The sequence below is a fragment of the Athene cunicularia genome (assembly GCF_003259725.1).
Source record: "Athene cunicularia isolate RWA chromosome 5 unlocalized genomic scaffold, athCun1 chr5_part1, whole genome shotgun sequence".
NCBI lineage: Eukaryota > Metazoa > Chordata > Aves > Strigiformes > Strigidae > Athene > Athene cunicularia.
The window spans coordinates 39,201,189-39,224,399 of NW_020799101.1; the positions used below are offsets into that span (position 1 = coordinate 39,201,189).

Sequence of the window (23,211 nt, forward strand, 5' to 3'; positions counted from 1 at the left end):
GACTTTTAAAGGCCATCTAGTCCAACTCTGTTGCAGTGAGCAGGGATATCTTCAATTAGATCAGGTTGCTCAGAGCCCTGTCCAGCCCAACCTTGAATGTTTGTAGGGGTGGAGCATCTACAGTGTATGTATTGCTTTCACCTTATTCATTGGGCTGTTAGTTATATCAAAGACTAATGCAGTGAGTGATCTTTATGACTTCTTATGATGTGTACTCCTAGTTTAAAAATAAAAAGTGCTTATGTTTCAAGTTTATTTATTCAAAACACTTTTTTTTTTTTTATATACAAAGGAAATTACCTGAAGAGCTTTAACACTTTTGCTTTTCATTTCAATCATCCATTTCAGCCTTTGGATTTTGTGAGTACAAAGAACCGGAATCCACACTACGAGCACTGAGACTACTCCATGACCTCCAGATTGGAGAGAAGAAGCTGCTAGTCAAAGTTGATGCAAAGACAAAGGCTCAGCTAGATGAATGGAAAGCAAAGAAAAAGGCTTCTAATGGGGTATGTATATAATGCGCAACTTGTGTTACTTCGGCAGGAGGGCAATGTAACGTACTTGCTAGATCAAATTGTGAGTGTGTGTCTTAGTTTCTATTCTTGTCTCTGCCTTTAATTGTTTAGGGTTTTGCCAGAATCACATTAATGAGTGTGAAGATATGTTGAAAGGCAGTGAAGTGTAAGCTATGAATTCACCAGCATTCAAACTTATGTGTCAGCTACAACTGAATCTCTAGAATTCTGTAATTAATTTTAAAATATAGGAATACATGCTATACCTTACGGTTCTGTTGCTTCATTTTGTTCAGAAACTCTTGAAAGTATATAAACTCTAGAAGTAATTGTTGGAATCTGTAAATCAGCTGTCTCGGGAGAATTAGAGTTTCTTTCCCCTCCACTGATGATCTTCTAGAACAAACTGATGAAAAGGAAGTAGATTATTCAATAGATGATGCAGTTACCAGGCAGGGAGTAGCTTACAGACGTTTAGTAGATAGCAAAATTGGTTTTGTACCATCCCTTTCTAGAGCTAAGGATCTGTTCTGTAATTGCAGATATTTGATACGTTGAATTCTTGTGAGATACAAAGGTACTTAACTTACAAACTTGTGTTAAAGTGAATTTTATCTATTTCTTTGCTAAAATAATATATTTCACATCACAATCAAGTTGTTGGGCTTGGTCTCTGACTATTTTAAAGTTCTGCATATACCTTAAGATAGTACTTCAAACTATTTTCTGTTAAATGAAAGAGAAGAGGCTCTTGTTTGGAAAATTAAAAACAGTAGTCACATGGTAGCAGGTAAATTTTTAAAATTCCAGTTTGGAATTGTTCTTATGTTTATGTAAAATACAATGGGAGCACAAGTACTTTTATTTCATGTTATTTAATTAAAACTAGAGGCATAATGATGACTTGAAGTACTTGATGCATTTTTGACTGTGTACCCAGTGTATGGGATTAAATACAATGTCTCAGTAGAGCAGATTAACTTCATGGGTTATGAATGGAGTAATGTACTAGCTGTTAACCAAGGTATGAGTTTGATTTGATTGCCCCTTCCATGCCAACAGGAAACAAGGAAGTATGGAATCAGCTGTAATACTGTGCTTCACAGCTGATACTGTAAACAAGCTTAAAATATCAGTGGGGTTCTTGTACCTCTTATGAATTTTGTTTACTGTGAGCTCCTGTGGGTTACAGTCAGTCCTGGGGGATTGATTGTAATAAAGCAAAGGGTACTGTTTGTGGCTTTGAAGACAACAGTATGTGATAATTCCATTGAACTGTAGAGTGAGATTAACTCCCAGTGGTTTTGGGTTTTTTTGTTTGTGGTGGTGCAAAGAAAGGCTGTGAATTGCCAAGGAGTATTGATGAAGAGTATTGTAATCATACTGCTTGCGAGTCCTTTCATACCATCATTGGTGTGCTGGTGCCACTCAGATCCAAAAGTTGAAACTTTTTAATCTGTTTTAGTTAAGAAATCAGACATGTACACTACAACACAATTTCTTATAGAGACACACCAAGCAAATCTTTATCTAATTAGCTCCTTTCCCTGATCACGTCTTCTCCCTGGACCTCTTCAATTCCACTCCCTGTCACTGCCTTCTAGCTCTTTCCAGCCTGCTCCTCCTTGGCCTGGCAGCCTCTCCAGCTCCAACTGAATCCTCCCTTCCCCCTCATTCTTAGCTGCTGCTCCATCAGACCCTTCCCTCCCCCTCACTCCACCCACCACCTATCGCTGGACGGGATACCCAGCTGGATTCTCAGGTGAGATTCCATTTTTCTAAAAGATTCAGGGGATCAAGAGGTGGGCTACCTTGCTCAGTATGCAGATCTTTATTCTATCCTTTCATATAACGTTTACTGAGATGCACTACTTTGTCTGTGTTCTCTTTCCTCCCTACAAGGGGGAAAAGTGCAAAAAGATGAAGATCTCTGAAGTAGTTAGTCAACAATAATAAGAAAATGTTTGCTGTGCAAGGAATGTTTTCCCTAACAATGTTTCTTTAATATAGTTGTCCCATTATAAGTTGGAGCTTGAAAGATGTAGGTAGACATTTGTATTGCATGGCACATAAGTATAAGGCTTTGAGGAACTGCTGTTGAAATTACTTGAAGTTCTGGAGGATACAAGGCAGAAACTTTTGCCCAAGAGCTGGACTATAGTGATTGCCTTTCTGTGAGCGTGTGTGTGCTTTCTCTTTTCCTGTCTACCACCTTAATCTCCATTTATCTGTTCTGTTTTATTATGCAATCCCACACTTGCTTTCTGCAGCCATTCCACATGTAAAACTGTGATCCCTATGATATTGCCGGTGTGAAAAGATCTGACTAAAATAATGCAGTTGATAACTACTTGTAGGTGGTTTGGTTTCTGTGTTTTTTTGGTTTGGGTTTTTTCTTGTTTTTAGTAAATGCTGTAGGGGCATGAATGTGATGATCAAAGGTGAACTTCTAATATTATTCTCCATTTGTTGATTCCTGTTACTTTTCCATTTTTCCTTAGAACTCCAGACCGGAGACGACAAATGATGACGATGAAGCACTGGATGAGGAAACGAAGAGAAGAGATCAGATAATTAAAGGGGCCATTGAAGTCTTAATACGAGAATATTCCAGCGAGCTCAATGCCCCCTCCCAGGAATCTGACTCTCACCCCAGGAAGAAGAAAAAGGAAAAGAAGGAGGACGTATGTGTTTTGATTTTGGACAAAACAGATTTTTCTTCAACTCACCTTTATATAATGGCCAAACCTTGTGCAAATACTTTAAACCTAAACTTCTGATGAGAAAACAAATCAACAAGCATTGATGTCAGCAGCAGTTTCACTGAAAGCTAGTCAGTTACAGACACCATCACTGCAGGATGGTTTAGGCATCTAAGCACCTAGACTTCTTGGCGTTTGAATCTGGGCAGGATTGAACTGACCTTTCATCCCTCTGAAGGTGGAAATACTGAGTTTAGTGCAGTTTAATCTTTATGTGCATGTAGGGTTTGTCAGATGAGAACTTAAAAAACAACTGTAAAGAATTCCTGCATACTGTCTTATTTCCATTGAAAGATGCCAGGGCGCTTTTGTAATGGCAGGAATTTGCTCTGGTAGTTTTTGACAAAATTATTCTTCTCTGCTTAAAGTATGCATTCTTGTAGTGCACCTTCATCCAACTGGTTGCAGCTGTCTCCCCAGATGTGGAAGCGCTTCATTAATTGTGTATATGTATACCTCACATACCTTGGAGGGATCCTTCAGGGATGAAAGGCATATAGTAATCTTCCTGCCTTACAAAATCACTTTTACACTCATGTGTCAATTTGGCTGGATTTGATCAGCTGTTTTTCATATATTGTGTAATGCAAAAAACCCTGTTAAGCAGGAATGAATGTTCTGGTTTAGACCTGCTTCTGTGGATGACCTTTTTATGGATTAAAAGAAACTGGAGAAGGGGGAATAAGAATGAGCAAACTCAGGCTTGGCATTTCCAGCCAAGTTTCTAACCATGGGAAAACAGGCTTTAACACCTACCATTCTGCACCTAATATGAAAGAGATTGGAAAATTGTTTGACCAAGATTTTTTACCCACTTAAGTCTTCTGCAAAGTACCTATTCCAAGGCAATAATGCAGTTTCAAATGCTTATGGAGTTTAAGTGTGGTGCAAGAAGCAACATCTCCCTCAGGGAGTGAGTATATCTTCCCCGCAACATTGTTAGCCATGGCTGACCTGAGGTATAAAAGTGCTGAGCTGAGAATTTGTTTTTCTTTCCTCTCCCTCCCTTTGGGAGAAGATGCTGTCTTGGATGAGAATTTACAATTGAGTCACTGTCTAATGCTGTCAGCTGTATTTTTTTTGTTACAAGCATTGTTACAATGTGTATTGTCCTGTGGGTACATACAGATATATATATATATCTGGCCATGAATAATGCCAGGTAGTTAAACATTGTAAGAGACTATTGCAGTCTTGAAAGAGCTGGATGCTGAATATGTCCCTGGGACAGAGGGATATTCTGCTAGCTCTGCATGACGTAGAATTTGGCTAATCTGAGCTAGTCAAGTAGACAAACAAGCTCTTCAAATACATAGCACTCGTGGGTTGAAATTAACACCCCATCGTCCCTCCTGTACTGGGAAGGAGGAAAAGTTGCCATTTTTGGCCTGTGTGAATAGAGGTGGGAGTGAAGAGATGGTCCTAGCTCATTGCTCTCTTGTCCTTAAAGGAGAGGGGAGAGGAGGACTGTGGAGGGTGGGGGGAAAGGGAAGATGAATGCAGATATATGGTTGGCGGGGGGGATGGGTGGGGTGGACTCACCAGCTTTGGGGCTGTTGTCCCCTGAAGAGCTCGGTGTGAAGAAGACTCCCGCTGGTTTTAGCAGCAGAATCTGTTAGTTCTGGATGAAGCATGACTGATGTGGGGGAGTTGAAAATGTGTGTGGGGAACTGAGAGTGAGTGGAATCTGGTTTTCAATTTCAAGCACGGGGGAACCTCGCTAATTCGCACTAACTATTAGTAGGTGCAATCTCACAAATTTTGCGAATTAGCGAGTAAATAAAATCAAGATATACCCACTGCAAATATACTGATCGTTTATATTGGCAAGTGTAGCTTAGTCTTGTTTATGATGCTATCATAGCATACTAATACCCTGTAGTACACTTGTAATTCAGTGAGGTCTTACTAATATGAGGCCTCACTATATATTTTAAGTAGTTCAGAGAAGGGAGAATTAGCGAGGTTCTTCTGTAATTTTGTTGGATCAAAGAAATGAGATCACAGCAATACAATATTGCTTTATAGTGCAAACATTCAAAACATTGTTTTTCAGAGTAGTGTGCAATCTATTTTTAAAAAAAAAAATCTCCGTGGATTTTTCCGCAGATTTTCCGCAGATTTCCAGTGGCCCCACTGATACCTTATCCACTCATCACCAAGGTTCGTTTACATTGTAGGCTTTGACAATGACTATGTTTACTGCTAGTTGCCAGATTTGTGACTCTTGTCCATCTGATTTTTTTTTTTTTTTTTTTTTTTTTTTCACTCATTAACATCAGACTGTCAGGTTTGGTACTGCAGAAGGACTTTATTTATCTCTTGCAAGACTGGTTGAAAACTTCTAACCTTCAGCTTTTCTCTTGTTCTCCTATGTCTGTACAGATGGCCCTTAATGCTTTTCCTCCTGTCCCCCTTGTTTTTTAGGAGGATATAAATGCTATAGAAATGGAGGAAGACAAAAGAGACCTGATATCAAGAGAGATCAGTAAATTCAGAGACACACACAAGGTAGTATTCTTGTTTTTGCACTTGATACAAATTAGGCTTTTTCAAAATCCAAAAAAACCACTATTATAAAATTTAGCAGTACATTGCAATATCACTTAAAATTATGTTTATATGAGGTTTAATATACATGTAGTTCTTTACAAGTCAAAAAAAGACAACTACCACGTTAAAGTGGCCCTTGACATCTTTATGCTAAGACTTTGATTGCTACTGAGTATTTTGCAGTCTTCTCACTTTAACATGAATAAAGACAACTTAAGTTTCTACACATACATTAAGTCAAGATATTAATAACTAAAGGCTAAACGGGGCTGCAGTATAAGACATACACTTGAGTGTGTTTCTGTAGGTAGATTTGTAACATAATCCAAGATTTTATGAAGAGTTGAAACTTGAATTAAATTTAAGTCTTTTATTTTAATAGTTCTAAGTTAAGAGTGGGGGAAGATTAAAACTAGGTCAGTGGTTACCAGACTTACCAAACTTTAGATGCATGGAAGAACTGTAAATTCCCATAAAGCTAATCTATTCATTGACCCCCACCATTATGATAGAGATCATATGGTGACTAATGCAAGATGAAACTCACAGCTTGGAAAGTAACATGGAATAGGATGTAAGTATGAGCTTCTGTTTTTTATTATACTTATGGATGCCCCCTCAGAAAAATATGCAAAGGGGTAACTGGCTTGGAAATGTTTGTGCACAGTAAGTCCCACCTCAGGGTTCCCACTTACAGAAGTTTCCACTAATGCTAGTGCATCTGTGAATGTCTCTGCTTTGGAAGGTGATACTTGTGGATAGTAAAGCACAGCTATGCATGTGATGTTCTTATTTTAATGTTGGTATTATTTTTTCCCCAATAAGACTGGATTGGCCCTTGGCCTAGGGAAGCATCATCAAGCTCCTCTTTAGAGCACACACTTTTATTTCAAAATACCCCCAAATCAAAGTTAAAGAAAAGCTTGAAGATACAGCAAGGTGAAGTATGCCCGTGTTATTCAGCTTTGCCACATGCAGTCACTGGGGATGGTACCGTGTTTTCACGCAACTGTATCAGTGTAAACACAAGTGACTACACATTGTTGTATGTACACGTATTTAGTTTTTCTCTTGACTGAAGTTGTTGGAGATAAAAACCTGGGGAAAAATTCTAGAAGAAATCATCTGGAGAAGCTCAGCAATTGAACGTGAAACTGGTCAGTGGTGAAACTTCAGTAGAATTGTGTGTAATTCCAAGCCCCAAGTCGTCACTGGTACTAAGATGCAAACAAGTAATAAGTTTTTTTCAAAAAAAAAAAACCCAACCCAACAAAACAACCAAATAAAAATCATGCTTCATTGTTTCAGAAGCTGTTGGGCATTTTACTGCCTTTAATCTGTATTATTGGGGGGGGCTATTTTGGGTTTCTTAACATTAAAAATCAACTGAAACTACTCATTGTGTATATTGGATATGTTTAAAAGGGGCTGTTGAATCTTTAGCAGCTGGCTAGTGAGCACAGTGAACCTTTGCATGTTTTTGGTATGAGTTTATAAAAAAATAACCACAGACTGTCAGGGTATCAGCATTGCAGGGGGCGTCCATTTACAGCACGGACGAGTCTGAAGAGAGCTCAAGGTAAGATTTATAATTATTCTACCTGTTCATTTCTGTTCATTACTTCAGTTTATCTGATAGCGTTCCCATCCCATTACCCTTTCAGATCCTTTTATTTAGGCTGATAGAAGTTGATGAGGTCAGATCTTGATTATGAAATAGACCAATTTGTTTTTTCAATTGGATTTTAAGATATTGGACCTACAAAATGGATTCTAATACACCAAGACTTGTGTGTATGTGTATTTAAATTTGTATGAATATATTAAAAAACAAAAACAAACCCACTCTTGAGAAATCTCACCACAGGCAAAGTTTTTGAGAGTGGCAAAAAAGCAGGAGTTCAACCAAAGAAATTTCTATTGGAACATCTAAGATAACCTGTAAGTATCAACCACTTCAGTATGTAAACTTTTCTTTAAAAGTATATGAAATTTGAGGTAAGTTGGATTTTGGAAGTTGGCAGCCTATTTTAACATCTGACCGTACTGAGGTTTAACACTGTAAAGCTCCCGTAAAATACAGTCCTTTAGAAATTGGTTTCCAGCCCAGTGTATATTGTAGAATCTAAGTCTTGTTTTTTCATACCAGTTTTCTACCAATTCCTACCATTTTTAGTCCCTTTTTCCTTTTGTGATTTCAATGTATCCAACATTGGTTTGCCTGTATTGTGCTATCAATGCAGTGTAGTTTCACTGGATACATTAATCACTAGTGAATTAGCTTTATTTCTGTAATCCTTTGTCGGTTCTCTGGTCCCTGTGCCTGTGGCAGAACAACATTTATCAGGTAAGATTGCTTTTTAAAGTTGTCTTAAATGCTTTGTTGAAAAGAAAAATAAAAAAAAAAAAAACCAAACCAGAGAAAATGCTGTTTCATTGTTCCAGTTTTTAATTTCATTTCAGTGGTGGTAAACGTGGAGCCAAAGGGGATAAATCTGTTTGTTCTGCTCAATATTTGTTCAAAAAAAGTGGTATTTTGGCATCCATCAGGTTGAAATTTGGTGTATTTGGTTGTTATTTGGTATATTTGTGAACCGTGTACTTGCTCTTCCTCCCAGAAACATAGCTTATAGGCAAGGTTAATCCAGTGTTGGCGGTCCATGTCCTAGCACAGCATCTGTAAGTTAACACATAACAATTGCTTCCAAGGATGGATTTATCTATCATTCTGTTGATGTATTTTCTATTGTCTTATAGGAATTCTGGTCATAGGAACTGTTTCTTATTGAAAAAAAAGTGGCAATTTTGTACAATTTTTAGTAAAACTGTAGCAGGTAACCCTTTAGTTTCTGTGTTTCAAAAGAGCTATTTCCAACCTTTTTTTAACTCTCTCCATCTTGCAGTGGTGGAAATTAAGGATTCCATTCTGCAGAGCCCAGTTCTTGCCAATGAATTGTTAGAACTTTTTTAGGGAGGGAAAAGGGGAAAGGGTGCAGCTCTCTTCACTGTTTAACCACATGCACCGCGTGTAAGTGGATAAATTTCTTTACCCAAGCTTTCATATAGGACGGTTTTGGTCTGCCAAGACTTTTTGGGAAACAACTCACTGTCCCAGTAAGAATTCCATTGAAATATATTTTCCTAGTTGAACAGAATTCTATCAGCTAGAAGTTTGCTTTGCTTGTACTCAAGCGGTTTATAGGGTCAGTGGAATTTGTGGCCCACCTGAATCATGACTGGCAGTGCACTGTGTATGTGCAATTTAGTCAGCTTACAATACGAGGCCAGCCCTACTCTGCTAAGGTTGGAGATTGCTGGTCTGTGTAGATCTATGCTTTTGCACGAAACTTAGTCTTGTGATTGCTGCATTTTGATTTCATACTTATGAGTTCCAAAAAATACCCACCAAACCCTATTTAATATTTTAAAATCAATGGCGGTTTTGGTATTTCCATTACCAGCCTTGTGTGTTGCGCCGGGAATATCCAGTTCCTATAACTACAGAATTAACTATGAAAGTTCTCTTGTTGGTTTTTAGAAACTGGAGGAGGAAAAAGGCAAAAAGGAGAAAGAAAGACAGGAAATTGAAAAAGAACGCAGAGAAAGAGAAAGGGAACGGGAGCGTGAACGAGAAAGGAGGGAGCGTGAAAGAGAGAGGGAGCGTGAACGAGAGAAGGAGAAGGAACGGGAGCGTGAACGAGAGCGAGATAGGGATCGAGACCGAACTAAGGACCGAGACAGAGACCGCGAACGAGACCGAGATCGTGACAGAGATCGTGAAAGGAGTTCAGATCGCAACAAGGATCGCAGCAGATCAAGGTAAATGGACTTGAGTTGCTATTTTTTTCAGTTTTTCTTAGTGCTGTTTACTAAGTGTGTATAGTTCAGCAGATCAGCTGCCATTCGAAAGAGAATGGTCTTTTTGGAAGATCAGAGTAAAAAAGGAAATAAAAATTTTAGAAAATGTTGTATTTGCACAAATTGGAAGAATACTTGCTTCCCTCCACGGCACAGGGATGTAAGGACTGCAATATGCAGTAAGCAGCCACCCACCCATGACTTAAGCATACTGGTTTTATCTCAAATCTCTCTTACTTTTTCATGGGTAGCTTTATTCCTACTTAAGTTCTCTTATTTCTGTGGTATCCTTTTTGTTGTGGGTTTTTGTTTGTTTGGGTGGGTGGATTTTTTTAAGGAAAAGCAATGGGATTCCTCTTTCAGTCTTAAACTGTGACTAATCATGTTGGCCTCTAGCTGCTGCTTTTTCCATCTTCATCATAGAAAAAAGGAGCTGTTTCACTTTAAATCATCTTGTCAGTAGAGTTCATGATGTCTGTAAGCCATGTAAGCTTGAAGAATTTAAGTATACCCTTATTTGTGGGCCTTTTAGCTTTCATTTATACATGGAGAGCTCCTAACACAGCGTGATAAGAATTGTTATGTGCTCATGCTTCTTCCGTAGATACCACTATATAATGTTTAGTACTCAAACAACTATTTTTAGGTAAATGGGGTTTTGAATACATTAGACGTATTGATTTATGTCCATTGCTAGATTAGCTAATGATCTTGTACCATTGCAGAAGAATAACTTGCAAGATGGTATAAATACTGCATTATGCATTTGAAGTTAAATCATTTGAGTGGAGAGGAAGCCTCTGTAATTAACTTTGGACTTTTTCCTTCCTTCAGAGAAAAAAGCAGAGACAGGGAGCGCGAGCGGGAGAGGGAAAGAGAACGCGAGCGGGAGAGGGAAAGAGAACGCGAGCGGGAGAGGGAAAGAGAACGCGAGCGGGAACGGGAACGGGAGAAGGATAAGAAGAGAGACCGAGAAGAAGATGAAGAAGAAGCCTATGAACGCCGAAAACTAGAGAGGAAACTGCGGGAGAAAGAAGCTGCATATCAAGAGGTTGGTTGGGATTTCTAGGGTTCCTTAAGGAGAAAATTGTTTCTGAGGGGTGATAATAAGTCTTCTACTATAATACATCATTCCTTCTCCCTCTCATTTTCTTAATCCTTTCCCTACATCAGTTGGAGCAGAATATGTAAGTCACTGTCAGAACAACTTTGGACTTCTTATTCCGATGTTTTAAATTATAAACAAGTAATTAGCTTAATTTTAACGCACTTAATTTTAAACAATAATCCAAACTAACTTCAGAGTAGTAGCACTGTTCTTAACGTTCCTGAGATTGGAGTATGTGTTTTTTTCTTCTGTTGTAGCGTCTTAAGAACTGGGAAATCAGGGAACGGAAAAAGAGTCGAGAATATGAAAAGGAGGCTGAAAGGGAAGAAGAAAGGAGGAGGGAAATGGTAAGGCTTGTAATTTTTCCTGCTTGTTCTTTGGTTCCCATTTAGAATGGAACATTCTACTGCTCTCTTTATGGATAGTGGTAGAGCTCTCATTTTGTATAAACACCATGTATGTTTTTATTTAAGAAAAAAAAGTTAATAGACTTGAAATAGATGATGTCTAATAAGTGGGAGTACTATTGAGAGTCTGGAAAACAAAGCCTAGTGTCTTGGTTTTGTGAAGGCGAAAGAAGTAGTAGGCAGTTGCAAAATACTGTGGTTTGGTCATGCACTATTATATCTGTTACCTGTATTTGTGTCAGATTTGTAGCAAAATCTACAATATGTTCTATGTCATACAGGTGGAACTAGACCAGTCTTTTTACCTCTAACTTGCTCATGTGTCTGAACCTCCTATAATATGTAATATAATATTCTATAATATATCTAGCACTTTGTAAATGTGTATTTAGTTCATTAGTTGTGAAATGATCACAGTTGTCGATGTAACACTTGGAAGTTTTGTCTGAAAAGACACATTAGATTCTTCTGTAATGTCATATATTTGTGCTGAAGTCTAAAAAAGTTATTTTAAATTATGATCACTTCATAATTCTCCCAGAGAAGGGAGAGAAGATGCTAGAGAGTTTTAGACAGGAGATGGATTGGGAATTGCTTCAAAGCAAAATATGCAAAGAGATGCAGGAAAGAGAAAAGAAAAAAAAGAAAAAAGAGGGGAAAAAAAAAAAAAGGGAAGATAATTAGAAAATACATTGTTTATGTGAAATCTAATTTTCTCTAAATGCTTGAGGGGGAAAAAAGATATTTAAATCAAGGATATTTTCTATTCATGATCCTGAATGCTGGCTATGGATGACAGTTATAGAGAGCAATGTTATTTCATGGTGCATTTACAACCATAATCGTAATTTGTTTCTTGTCATTAGCATAGAAGTATCTTACTATTGGTTTAAAGATACTGTTTTGATACAGGTTAGAATGTCCTAATTTATATTCTCGTTAAAGAACTGCTTTCTTTTTTAATTTTTCATTTTAGTCCTCTTTATCACCCTCACCCCCTTCAGTTTTTAGACCTGTGCATTAATACGGTGCCACATGGTTTGGATTAGTAACACAGCAGGAGAGTGCTTATCCTGGAAGTATCCAGTAAATTTGTTTCTAAATCTTTTTTTAAAAGCACAGCTCTTGAAACAAAACAGTACTGATAAAATACGCTTAAGCTGCCATGTTAAAATATCCAGTACCAGACTTATAGATTTGAAGAACAGGAACTTTGGTCCTCTTCTTTTGTGATGTAAGGAGAAAAAAAAAAAAAAGTGTGTGTAACATTTAAAAACACTTTGAAATGCTAATAATGGAACAGTAGGCTGCAAATCAGAGACGTGATCCCAGTGGACCTAATGGATGTAGTATCTGGTGTTGAACATGTGACAGATCCCTGGAAGTTGATACAATTCCAAAACCTTACTAATTTCTGTCTAGAAAACTCCATATTTTCAGTTTGAAGCACGGTAGAAAATTAACTTCCTAATAATATTACTAAATTTTAAACTACTGGAAAGAAAACCAGAAATCATAACATCACTTACATTTCAATTTCTTGCAGGCAAAAGAAGCCAAACGGTTAAAAGAATTCTTAGAAGATTATGATGATGACAGAGATGATCCAAAATATTACAGGTATGTCTTTGTATTGATTCCTAACAATAAAATCGTCATTGTTCTTTTTAACATGATTGTGGGGTTTGTTGGCAGAGGCTGATGGAGTTTCTTTGACCGACTATGTATCGATGTGAGGGTTATATAATTACCTAAATTATTTTGGTGTCACTTGATAAGTAAGTGCAAGAGGGAAAAGGGAAACTCCTTACTGCTACTTGTTTAATACTTGGGAGTAGCTTCTCCTTCCTATCACTTATCTTGTGGGTGAGGTGGAGCAGATGTCAGTGTAATGCCAAAATAAGGTGGTGGAGGCAGGGAGAAGGGATCAAGCATGCCTCTAAACAATTCACTACAAGGAAGCTCTAAATTGTACGAAGAACGAGCTTGTTAACTCTGTAAAGGATGGGGAAGATCCTTCAGCATGAGACTAATTAAAATTTGCATCAAACTAGTTTAGCAAAACTGGGTTTTGTCAAGTAAAAACCTATGAAATAATTTTATTCTTTTTCTAAAAAGATTGGCAGTCACGTTGTCTATGGGTTTTTTTTAATGTCATGATGAAGATTCTGTATAGTAAGGTTGAGAACTGATATCTTAGATTCTTCTGTTACAAAACTAGAGGACACCAGATGCTCTTACAAATTTTATTTTCATTTAGTGGAAGATATCTGATCTGTATCAGGTATCTCTTGTATTGTGGTACAAGGTTCTCATTGGAACATTCTTTTGAAGTACAAAATCCATATGTTTTATAGGGGTAGTGCTCTTCAGAAGAGGCTACGGGACAGGGAGAAAGAGATGGAAGCAGATGAACGGGATAGGAAAAGGGAGAAGGAAGAATTAGAAGAAATTAGGCAGCGCCTTCTGGCAGAAGGACACCCAGATCCAGACGCAGAACTCCAGAGGGTAAGTAGCTCTTGGTCTGACAGGAAAAAGAGCCTTTGGTATTCTGGTGGTACTGAGCAAAACTGTGTAAGAGATTTGATAGTTAATATTTGCTCTGTTGACTTTTTCTTAAAAAGAAGTCCAGATACAGGGTAAGAACACTGGAGACAAAGTAACTTTCCAGATTTATGTTTGGATGGAGTTTGAAAATTAATTTGAATTAATCGGTATTTCTGATTATAATGGCAGTAGTTTCATGTATTTATTCTTGACTAAGACACTTCTTTAGGAAATAGAGGATCTTTATATTCTTTTCAAACAGTGCTGGTTTTGTAAAAGCTTCTTTTTTGCTAATTGCCTGTTTCATGTAGATGGAGCAGGAGGCTGAGCGGCGTAGGCAGCCACAAATAAAACAAGAGCCAGAGTCTGAGGAGGAAGAGGAAGAAAAGGCAGAAAAAGAGGAAAAAAGAGAAGAGCCAGAGGAAGAGGAGGAGGAGCCTGAACAAAAGCCCTGCCTTAAACCAACTTTACGACCCATCAGTTCTGCCCCATCTGTTTCTTCTGCTAGTGGAAATGCAACTCCTAACACACCCGGTGATGAATCTCCCTGTGGCATTATTATCCCTCATGAAAATTCACCTGATCAACAGCAGCCGGAGGAGCATCGGCCCAAAATAGGACTTAGCCTCAAATTGGGCAAGTTTACATTTTCTTTTTAATGTTCCATATGGGATGAGATGAAAAAATGCCAAGCTGAGTAGCCATGCAGTTTACCAAATATATTGTATGTTTTGACATACTTATGTCAAGCACTTGTTATCCAGATGCTGTGCTTGATTTCTCCTATCCAGATGATAAATTTTTTTTGTAGATCTCTCTTCTTCCAAAATATGGAGGGGGGAAAAAGGGACAGAAGGTTTGGCATCCTCAAGGCTTAATTTTTTTAGGAATGCTCTGAGCTGGAATTAGTTATTTCCACATGCTTTTTTCACCTTAACAGATCTCTAAATATCTCTTTTAAAGCTCACTGCTACTTTTCATTGATGTAAGTATATGTTAAATTTAAGCCGTAGATAGTTCTTAGGTTTATTTACAAAGACTATTTTAAAAGAGGAAAACTGAAAATTAGAATTTTTTTTTCTTCCTCTTAGAATAACACAATGAATTGATGACAATTGTGAATGGAACATGAGTGTAGAGATCCTCAGTACTTATTTCATGGTGTTTTTAAAAAAAAAACACCTCTTTTCTGAGCAGCAGCACTAAGGGTATTTGTATTCCAGAAGGTTTGTGCATTTGTTATTTACTATTTTGATTAAATTATACTGGGGCTGCAGTTTGAACTCACACTGTGTTAGATTTTGTATGAAGAAAGGCTGTATGGTATTAGACTAACTGAATAATGCTTTTTCTACAACTAGATTCACTGCAGCCTTTCACTCCTGTGCTCTGCCTCTGCTAAGGTATGAACTCATGTTATAGTCCTCCTTCAGCAAGGGTGCTAACTGGTTTCAGGGCAGAGGAAGAAAAGTCTATTTTTTAAAAATCTTGAACAAACTCTGAGATCTTCACCTCTTTAGCCATTTTTATAACAGAGTTTGAGAGATTAAAACACTGATGCTAGGCATTCACAGACACTTATGTAACATACAGACTGGTACTCCTCAAGAAACATGTGAAGAGCAAACTAGTTTCCGTTGCTGTTTATGAGTATGTTATTCTGCCTTTTGGGTTGTAGGTGCCTGCAATAGTCCTAATCAGCCCAATGCTGTAAAAAGGAAGAAGCTTGCAGTGGATAGTGTTTTCAATAAATTTGATGACGAAGACAGTGATGATGTGCCCCGGAAAAGGAAACTTGTTCCCCTGGATTATGGAGAAGAAGATAAAAGCAATATCAAAGGCAGTGTCAATACAGAAGAAAAACGCAAACATATTAAGAGTCTCATTGAGAAGATTCCCACAGCGAAACCAGAGCTCTTTGCTTATCCTCTTGATTGGTCAATTGTGGATTCAGTAAGTTGATTTCTTTTAACCATTCACAGAAAAACATGATTTTTCTAGTAGAATAGAAAAACAATGTTCCTGGAACCTCCGTGAATTGGAGCATCATCGTCAAACGGAATCAAACCCGAGTACTGTATTCCTTGTCCATATCTAGTACTTATTCTGAAGTATGCGTCTTATTTTTGTTTGATCTCTCCTGAATTGTTGCTACGAATTGTTTAGCAGTTGTATGGAAGGGGGAAAAAAAGATCCTTTAGAAACACATTGGAATGGCTGTCAGAAATACTTGGAGTTGCCAAATCGCTAAGGGGTATCTCATTGATAGCAAAATGTATCTTCTGCGAAATAGTTGTTTGGGTCTTCTAGCTGCCTATCTGGCAGTATTGTTTCAAGACAGTAAAATTTATGGAAATTATGGTGGGTTTTTTTTTTCTTTTTCTAGACACTAATGGAACGTCGAATTAGACCATGGATCAACAAGAAAATAATAGAATATATTGGTGAAGAAGAAGCCACGCTAGTTGACTTTGTTTGTTCTAAGGTTAATATCTTCTGCTTCCTTTGTGAAGTCTGGGTTTTGATCCCTATCTAAGCTGCAGCAATGACTGCAGTATCTGTATTTGAAGGCAGTCTGTTCTTAGCTTCTCTGTAATCTGTTATATTGATCATCCGAGACAGCTGGTGTACTTGGAATCAATATGTATTCTGATGTTTTACAAGTTACTTCCTTTCATGCTTATGCACAATATGTGCATGGTAGATGCTCTCTGTTATCTGTTAGATAAACATGCGGAACTGGATAAAGAAATGAGCAGTTGGAAGAGCAGCTGTTTTATCTGATAGTTTTATCGTTAGATTTCAGAGTTAATATCTCATTGGCCATTAACAATTTTAATTGAAAAACAGGATTTGTGTGATTTCAGGAAAAAAAGCCAGTAGCTTGATTTTTACGTATGTCTTTGGATTAACTAGATTAACTTCTTAAGAAGATTTTTAGATGTTGTTGTTTCTTTAGTGGTAAGCAGATACTAAGGTTTTAGAGTTAGCAGAATGACTTCTAATGCTGTACCTTTTAGCTGTTGCATGACTTCTTTAAACTCTTTGTAGCTTCTTCCATCTTAAAAACTAAATTCTAATAACTTGCCTTTTTAAATCTGTCATGACAACTCTATGGCTTTTCATCAATAGGGAATTTCAAAAACTTTTTAGCTTTCATGGTACTTGCATTCATAACGGCTATTCTCATTTTATCGTTTAGGGCTACTGTAGGAGAAGCAAAGCAAGTGATAGTTTTGTGGCACAGGTTGAAAAACAGAAGTTGAATATTTGTTAAGTTTAAATTATATATATTTTTTTTTTAAATGGCATTTTCTGGTCCTGAAAAGAATTGGAAACTTAAACAGGCACATAGAAAATTCATTTATGAAGAGTGATACAGGAAGAATTTTGCCTTTGTCTTCCATTAGGAATTCATTGTTGAAGGAAGGGGGACCTTATTCCTTAAATTAGGAGAGCTTAATTGGAGATGCAAAAATAACCAGCAAATACAAGACCTGTTGAATCTCTGGAGCTTCCTGGAATCTGTTCCTCAGTAACTAGCCGTAAACCACACTCACTACGATGGAATCTCATGTAGTTTAATACTAATTATTGCCCTGGCTAATACTGGGAACTAATGAACTGCAAATACTTTTTGCATGTGCAAAACATTGCAAATTGTTGAGAAGTAACTGGGTTTTGTCCAAATATGTTTATATGGTTTACTTCAAGTTTTCAGTCTAAAAACATTTGTTTCTTTCAGGTTATGGCTCACAGCTCACCACAGAGCATATTGGATGATGTTGCCATGGTAAGCAGAAATTGTGTAACTGATACACCTTCTACATTATACTGAAGCTAATAGTCAATTCTGAGAAATAGTAGGAGTCCATAACAGAAATATTTGGCATTCATAGAATATATATATAGAAAACATGCATTAGATATGAAACCTGTTTTGATTAAACAGATCATGCTAGCACAGGCATGATGCTGCAGTTAGAGCATCTAGGTAGAAACTACTGATCCCTGTTCAGAATTTCTCAGTATTCAGAAATTTGGAACAAAGATTCTGTCCCTCATAGTAGAGGTAAGAATCAACAATAACAGAACTGCATCAGAAATATAAACTTTTATCCCTTCTTATGCTTGTAACTAGATTCTTATAATTAGTGCTTTAATGGGTCTGTTTAATTGATGAGCAAAGCATAATTTTCTCTAGAAGAGTAAAAGCTCTTTTTTGCCTGGTATTGGAAAAGAGAAATTTTATGAAATAATGTTTCACTATGTTTTCATACACTGAAAGGTGAATTAAAACTGATTATTGACTCTCTTCCAATAAGGAAACTTGAAGGCAAAGTTGGGAGGAGCCAGATTTATAGTGGAAATTAGTAGGTTTTTCTTGGTGTGACTAGTAGGTGACTTGGGGAACTTCCTAAGAGATGTTGTGCATGCTAAAAGTTTGCATGGATTCATTAAAAGCCTGGATAATAAGTTCAAGGAAGAGAAATGCACTCAGAGACTATTTAGTAAATATCCAAAGAAGTTCCATGCTGAAAATGAGCAGAGACTAGGAGAGAACTAAGTACCACATGTGTTTGTTCTCACATTCTTCCCAAGCTTGCCATTTCTCTGCCTCTTCCCAAGCCACTTTTGGGGACTAGGATATTGATAGCCTTAGTGCTCAACAGCTGCATTATGCAAGTATATAATCAGAGCCTAGTCAAGTCAGGTGATAAATGCAGAATGGACAAATTCACTTAAGTTTTATCCAGTGCCTCCCTCAAAGGCTTAACTTGGATTTCACTACCTCCACTTTGTGGTTCTGATGTATCTAGAATTAGTCTTTATAGCTGGAATGCCTAACCTAAAAAATAATCTATAAAATGTGTATTTCCTACAGGTACTAGATGAAGAAGCTGAAGTTTTCATAGTCAAAATGTGGAGGTTGTTGATATACGAGACAGAAGCGAAGAAGATTGGTCTAGTGAAGTAAAGCACTCTCCTTGCTTCTAGGGTTCCATTTCAATTTTGTTGGGTTTTTTTTTCCCCCATCACTCAAAGACTTCGAATTTTCTCTGTTCTCAGAGATTTGAGACCTGTATTTTTTTATGTAGAAAATGTGAATTTTTTTTGTCCTCTGCTCTGAGGCCCCCTTTACCCTTCTCAGTTAGTTATCTGAATCCTGCATTGGTTCTCTTTATAATTCACAAGGTACAATTACCGGTATGTTTTATAAGCTGCAGCTACTGTACACACTCTCTGGTAACTTTGTTATGTTACTCTGATTCTTGTAAATACTAAGGAAAAAAAAAAAAGCCCCTGTTTTGCAAAACATTTGCACTTAATGTGGAACTATATCAATTACAGATGAAGACTAAATGTTTTACTGCAAATTTATCAGTGCTTTTTGTTTTTTGCATACTCTCCCTCCTTTTTATTTAAGGAATGATCAGAATACAATTTAAAAACAAGTGGCTTGAGCTGCTTTCATAGAACAGCTTTGTGTTATTTGGTGCCCTCATCTGACTCTGGAAAGGGAGTTCCCTCAGATTTTTCATTCTGATGTGAACCAGCAGTAGTCTTGGTACATTGTTGCCCATTTAGAATTACTAATGAAGCTGGGAACTTCTCTTGCAAATGCTCTGCTTCTTTCCTAGAAAGTGCAAATTGCAGGAATTTTTTAATTCTTTGCTCAGTTAAAACAAGAGCAGGACTTCGATTCAGTAATTTTTTTAAAAATAAAAACCTAGGGTATCTTCTGCTCAATTTCACTTTAGCCCTTCCCTACTATCCCTTCTGTCTTCAAAATAATCAGATGCATTTTTTTTAAAAGAAATTATTTTTAAAAACTTTTTTTAGTATTTAGAAAAAAAATACCTGTTTGGATGTAACTGACCATAGAATTGACAAAAACTAAACTGTAAGATTTCAAACAAAGCAGAAGTCTTGTTTTTATCCATATTGTTAAACTAGCCCCTACTTTTGTTTTCTACTGTAAGCAGTTTATTGTCCACAAAAATAGGGTGATATTTTCCTGCCTTGTTTGTATGGGTTTTTATAAATAGGCTGATATGGTATAAATGATGAGATGTACTGTAAACTGCATTTTTTATCTCATACCTGGGTAAGAAGACAAATCGATAATGTGCTATAAACTGTTTTGACTGCAGGAGGACTGTGTTCCAGGGAGCAAACTGTCTCAAAAACATTTTTAATTTTTAAACACAATTCTTAATAGCAAACAATTTAAGTAAAGGTGTTCCAGTATCTCTATATTGTATTTAACTGAAGGATACAGGTTGACCTATTCAGAAAACATAACTGTGACCTTGAGTTACTAGTTCTTTGTATCTGGAGAGGACACTTGAAAACACTGTTCTTAACAAACGGGATCGTGTAAAGGTTCCACCATGTAAATATTTCAGATATTAAAAATGTATATATTTGATTTAAGGGCTGACATTCTTCTGGAGTCTTGTGCAGCATGCTAATTATATTTAACACTGCTTTCTGAATCAACAAGTGTTCCCAAATTAGGGGTTGGGGTTTTTTTAAAACTACCTCCTGCTTTGTCAGGTGACTAGAAGCCTTCAAATACAGATGTGATCCCAGTATGTTCTTTCTCATTCCTGTAATACTACACACCACAAAACATTATTTTTCTAACTTTAAGTGTAATGCTCAGATGTTATTTTTATGTTATGCTTGAGTTTGCATGACATTGTTTTACATACTTCTATGCTAAAGCCTTCCTCTTTCTTCTGCAACTTGATGTTACCCTAAGAAATTACTTCCCCATTCTTCCCCTATGATTTTGCATCAGCATTTACCAAAAATTCTCCAAATCCTAAATAAATCCACAACTTGCTGTGTTTGCAGTAAATACAGAGAAGAGGGAGAGTCAACTTTGAGTGCTTTTTGTCCTGTTAATATGGCATTCTCTTTCTGTCAGTGGTAGTAGTAAAGCCAGATGTGACAAATGCATTGTAATGCCACTGTGTGACAGATTGCCTAACATCATTGTTGAGATTCTTCAGTGAAAGCTCAAGTTGTGAAACTTCATCTTTTTTTCTTCTGCCTTAAAACTAAAGCTCTATATTCATCTTATTATTTATACATTGGACATAAGCTTGTATTCCTCCTTTCCTAAGGAGACTGAAGGCATCTGGGTGAGGAAGACAACTAAAATTTAAGATGGAGTGTTAAATATCCAGGTAAATAAGTATTTGGAAGCAGCTGTGATGTATTAAAAAATTTTGTTGAAGTTGAGGTTTTTTTCAGTAGTGAAAGGAGGAAGGAATGTTCATTATAGCATCTCTGGCTTGGCTTATGCAAGTTCTTTGGCAATTTTTCCTCTTTCAGAATGCAAAATGTTGCTTTATAAAGTCACTTCTAGTGTTTACCTCTTACTCAGATTAGTGTTACTAATTCTCAGTGATTAACAATATGTTTTGTGTCTGTGATGCTGGGGGGTAGAACACAAATTACGTACTGCTGAGGGGTTCTTAATATAAAAAGTAACCTTCCATCATTAACTTTTCCTTTCAACATGCAGAATGATTTCAAGATAAACTTGGAAAATCTGGGGTAGTAAAAGACTTTTTTGCCAACGCTACAACACTTTACTGTCTGAATATGTGATTTAATACACACTGTGAGTTACATTAGTGAATGCACAGATTCAGAGTATACCAAGGAGATCCATTAGCAAAGTATGTATGTTGCCACTGGCTATTCAGTGCAGCATACCATAGTATGATCCATTCTGTGATGGAAAGGTACTTCAAAATTACACATAGTGCATAGAGGGGGAAAAATACCAATATTTATACAACAGAACTGGATATACTAGTCAGTGATCTGGACTTTACTGTGGCATGAGGCTTTACACATTAACCTAATTTGCCCTTAGTCTCCTGGTAATGATTCTGTGTAACTGCCATTCAGTGTAATTTGGAGTATGTGAGTACAAAATACATAGTATTGTTTTCATTAATACTCACTGAAAAGAAATGGGAAACCATGAACAAGTAAGATCCATTACCAAGAATGATAAATTTTCTTATGTTCCCATTAATTTGATAGAAGACTTTTTTTGTTCTTAGAATATTTAACCTGTTCACATGCTGATTTGGTCTTTCTAATTCTGGGTGTTTTCTTCCTCCCTTCTCTTCTTAAGCAGGAGCCTGCACTAAAAATAACCATCTAGCTAGATCACTGTGGCCCTAAATGTGGTCAAGGGGAAGGCCCCAAACAATGTTTAGTTTCTTACTGAATTCATATTTCTTACTAGTAATACTTTCCTATTACTGAGAGGGAAGTATTAGACCTTTCATGCTTTCACTATATGGAGTAGCTAGATAGCTGCCTGCAGGAGTAGTAGTTTAGACAGTGGATACACTGAGAACTGGAAGCTTTTGGCTTTTATGTTACAATAGGGTCACAATTTTTCATGTTCTGTACATTTTCCTGTGTAGTAGCATTGGATGTGGTACATGCAGACTTATAAATCAGTACACAGCCATGCAGTGTGAGCAGTGTAAACTTGTTAACAGGCATTTCATAATAGATCAAACTGACATCAGTAATAAATAGAGAATAGTCTGGTACAGCTGTATGTCCATGTTGGGTTTTTGGTTTGGTTCCCCTCTTAACAGTTTTATTTGGTTAATGCTTAGGCAGCACTTTCAGTCTAAAAATGGCTTGTTTTAAAATGCACTTTATGCATACTACCTACTGAAACTCAGTATTTGTGTCAAAATGCTTATGTAAAACCTAATTTCTACGTGTGATGCTTCTGTGCTGCTTTGTTTTCCCATAGCTCTTCCTGGAGTGTAGTTGAATAGTAAAATACAACGTCTGTTTCAAACATAAAGAATGGCAAGGTCCCTCAGATTATACTGTCGTAATCTTTAGAATGATTACATGTATCACTGAATTTCCTATACACTAGAAGCCCAGTTAGGTTATGCACTTTCAAAAATGCCTTCTGGATCGTTCTTCAAATACCATGGATAGCAAGGTAAGTTTCAAGTTTGAAATTGCTGTTGTTTCTTCTGCAAATGAGCTGCAGATCCACTTGAAGCTTCCCGAAAAGATGCCGCTTAAGTTTTAATATTTTTATTTTAAAACGCAAAAATCCCTTCCAGTTATTTTCGTAATGCTTTGCTGTGGGGCCATTTTAAAACAGGATTGCTAGTTTATAAATTACAATTTGAATTCAAAACAACCACGAAGTGTATTTTCTCCTACTCCCCCTCTTTCCCTGGTAACGCCCCTTTCCCCTGCACGCCGCGTCCTGGCTGAAGTTCCGGGAGCCCCAGCCCGCCTGGTGCTAACCTGGCCCTTGGGCGGTTACTTGGCGCTTTCGCTGCGGGGCCGCCTCTCGGCCCGCTCCTCCAGCAGCTCCTGGGGCCTGGGGCCGGGCCCGGGCTGCCCCAAGGCCCGCACAGCCGCCGCTGTGGCCGTTGATC

At 37.3% G+C, this 23,211-nt stretch overlaps 1 protein-coding gene across 2 annotated transcripts in view; it reads left to right on the forward strand.

Annotated features, from left to right (window-relative positions):
• The window catches only part of RBM25 (RNA binding motif protein 25), a 33,655-nt gene extending 13,294 nt beyond the window's left edge, over positions 1-20,361 (forward strand). Inside the window, exons 6-19 of one of the 2 annotated variants that reach the window (XM_026849374.1) lie at positions 349-509; positions 3,020-3,202; positions 5,390-5,443; positions 5,708-5,791; positions 9,372-9,652; positions 10,526-10,742; positions 11,057-11,146; positions 12,753-12,826; positions 13,564-13,714; positions 14,065-14,389; positions 15,432-15,706; positions 16,140-16,238; positions 17,499-17,546; positions 18,639-20,361. In XM_026849374.1, the coding sequence (XP_026705175.1) occupies positions 349-509; positions 3,020-3,202; positions 5,390-5,443; positions 5,708-5,791; positions 9,372-9,652; positions 10,526-10,742; positions 11,057-11,146; positions 12,753-12,826; positions 13,564-13,714; positions 14,065-14,389; positions 15,432-15,706; positions 16,140-16,238; positions 17,499-17,546; positions 18,639-18,731 (2,135 nt within the window). In that variant the 3' untranslated portion in view covers positions 18,732-20,361. The remainder of the gene's footprint in view (positions 1-348; positions 510-3,019; positions 3,203-5,389; positions 5,444-5,707; positions 5,792-9,371; positions 9,653-10,525; positions 10,743-11,056; positions 11,147-12,752; positions 12,827-13,563; positions 13,715-14,064; positions 14,390-15,431; positions 15,707-16,139; positions 16,239-17,498; positions 17,547-18,638) is intronic. The other variant, XM_026849376.1, reaches the window with a different exon arrangement.
• Positions 20,362-23,211: the final 2,850 nt, after the last annotated feature.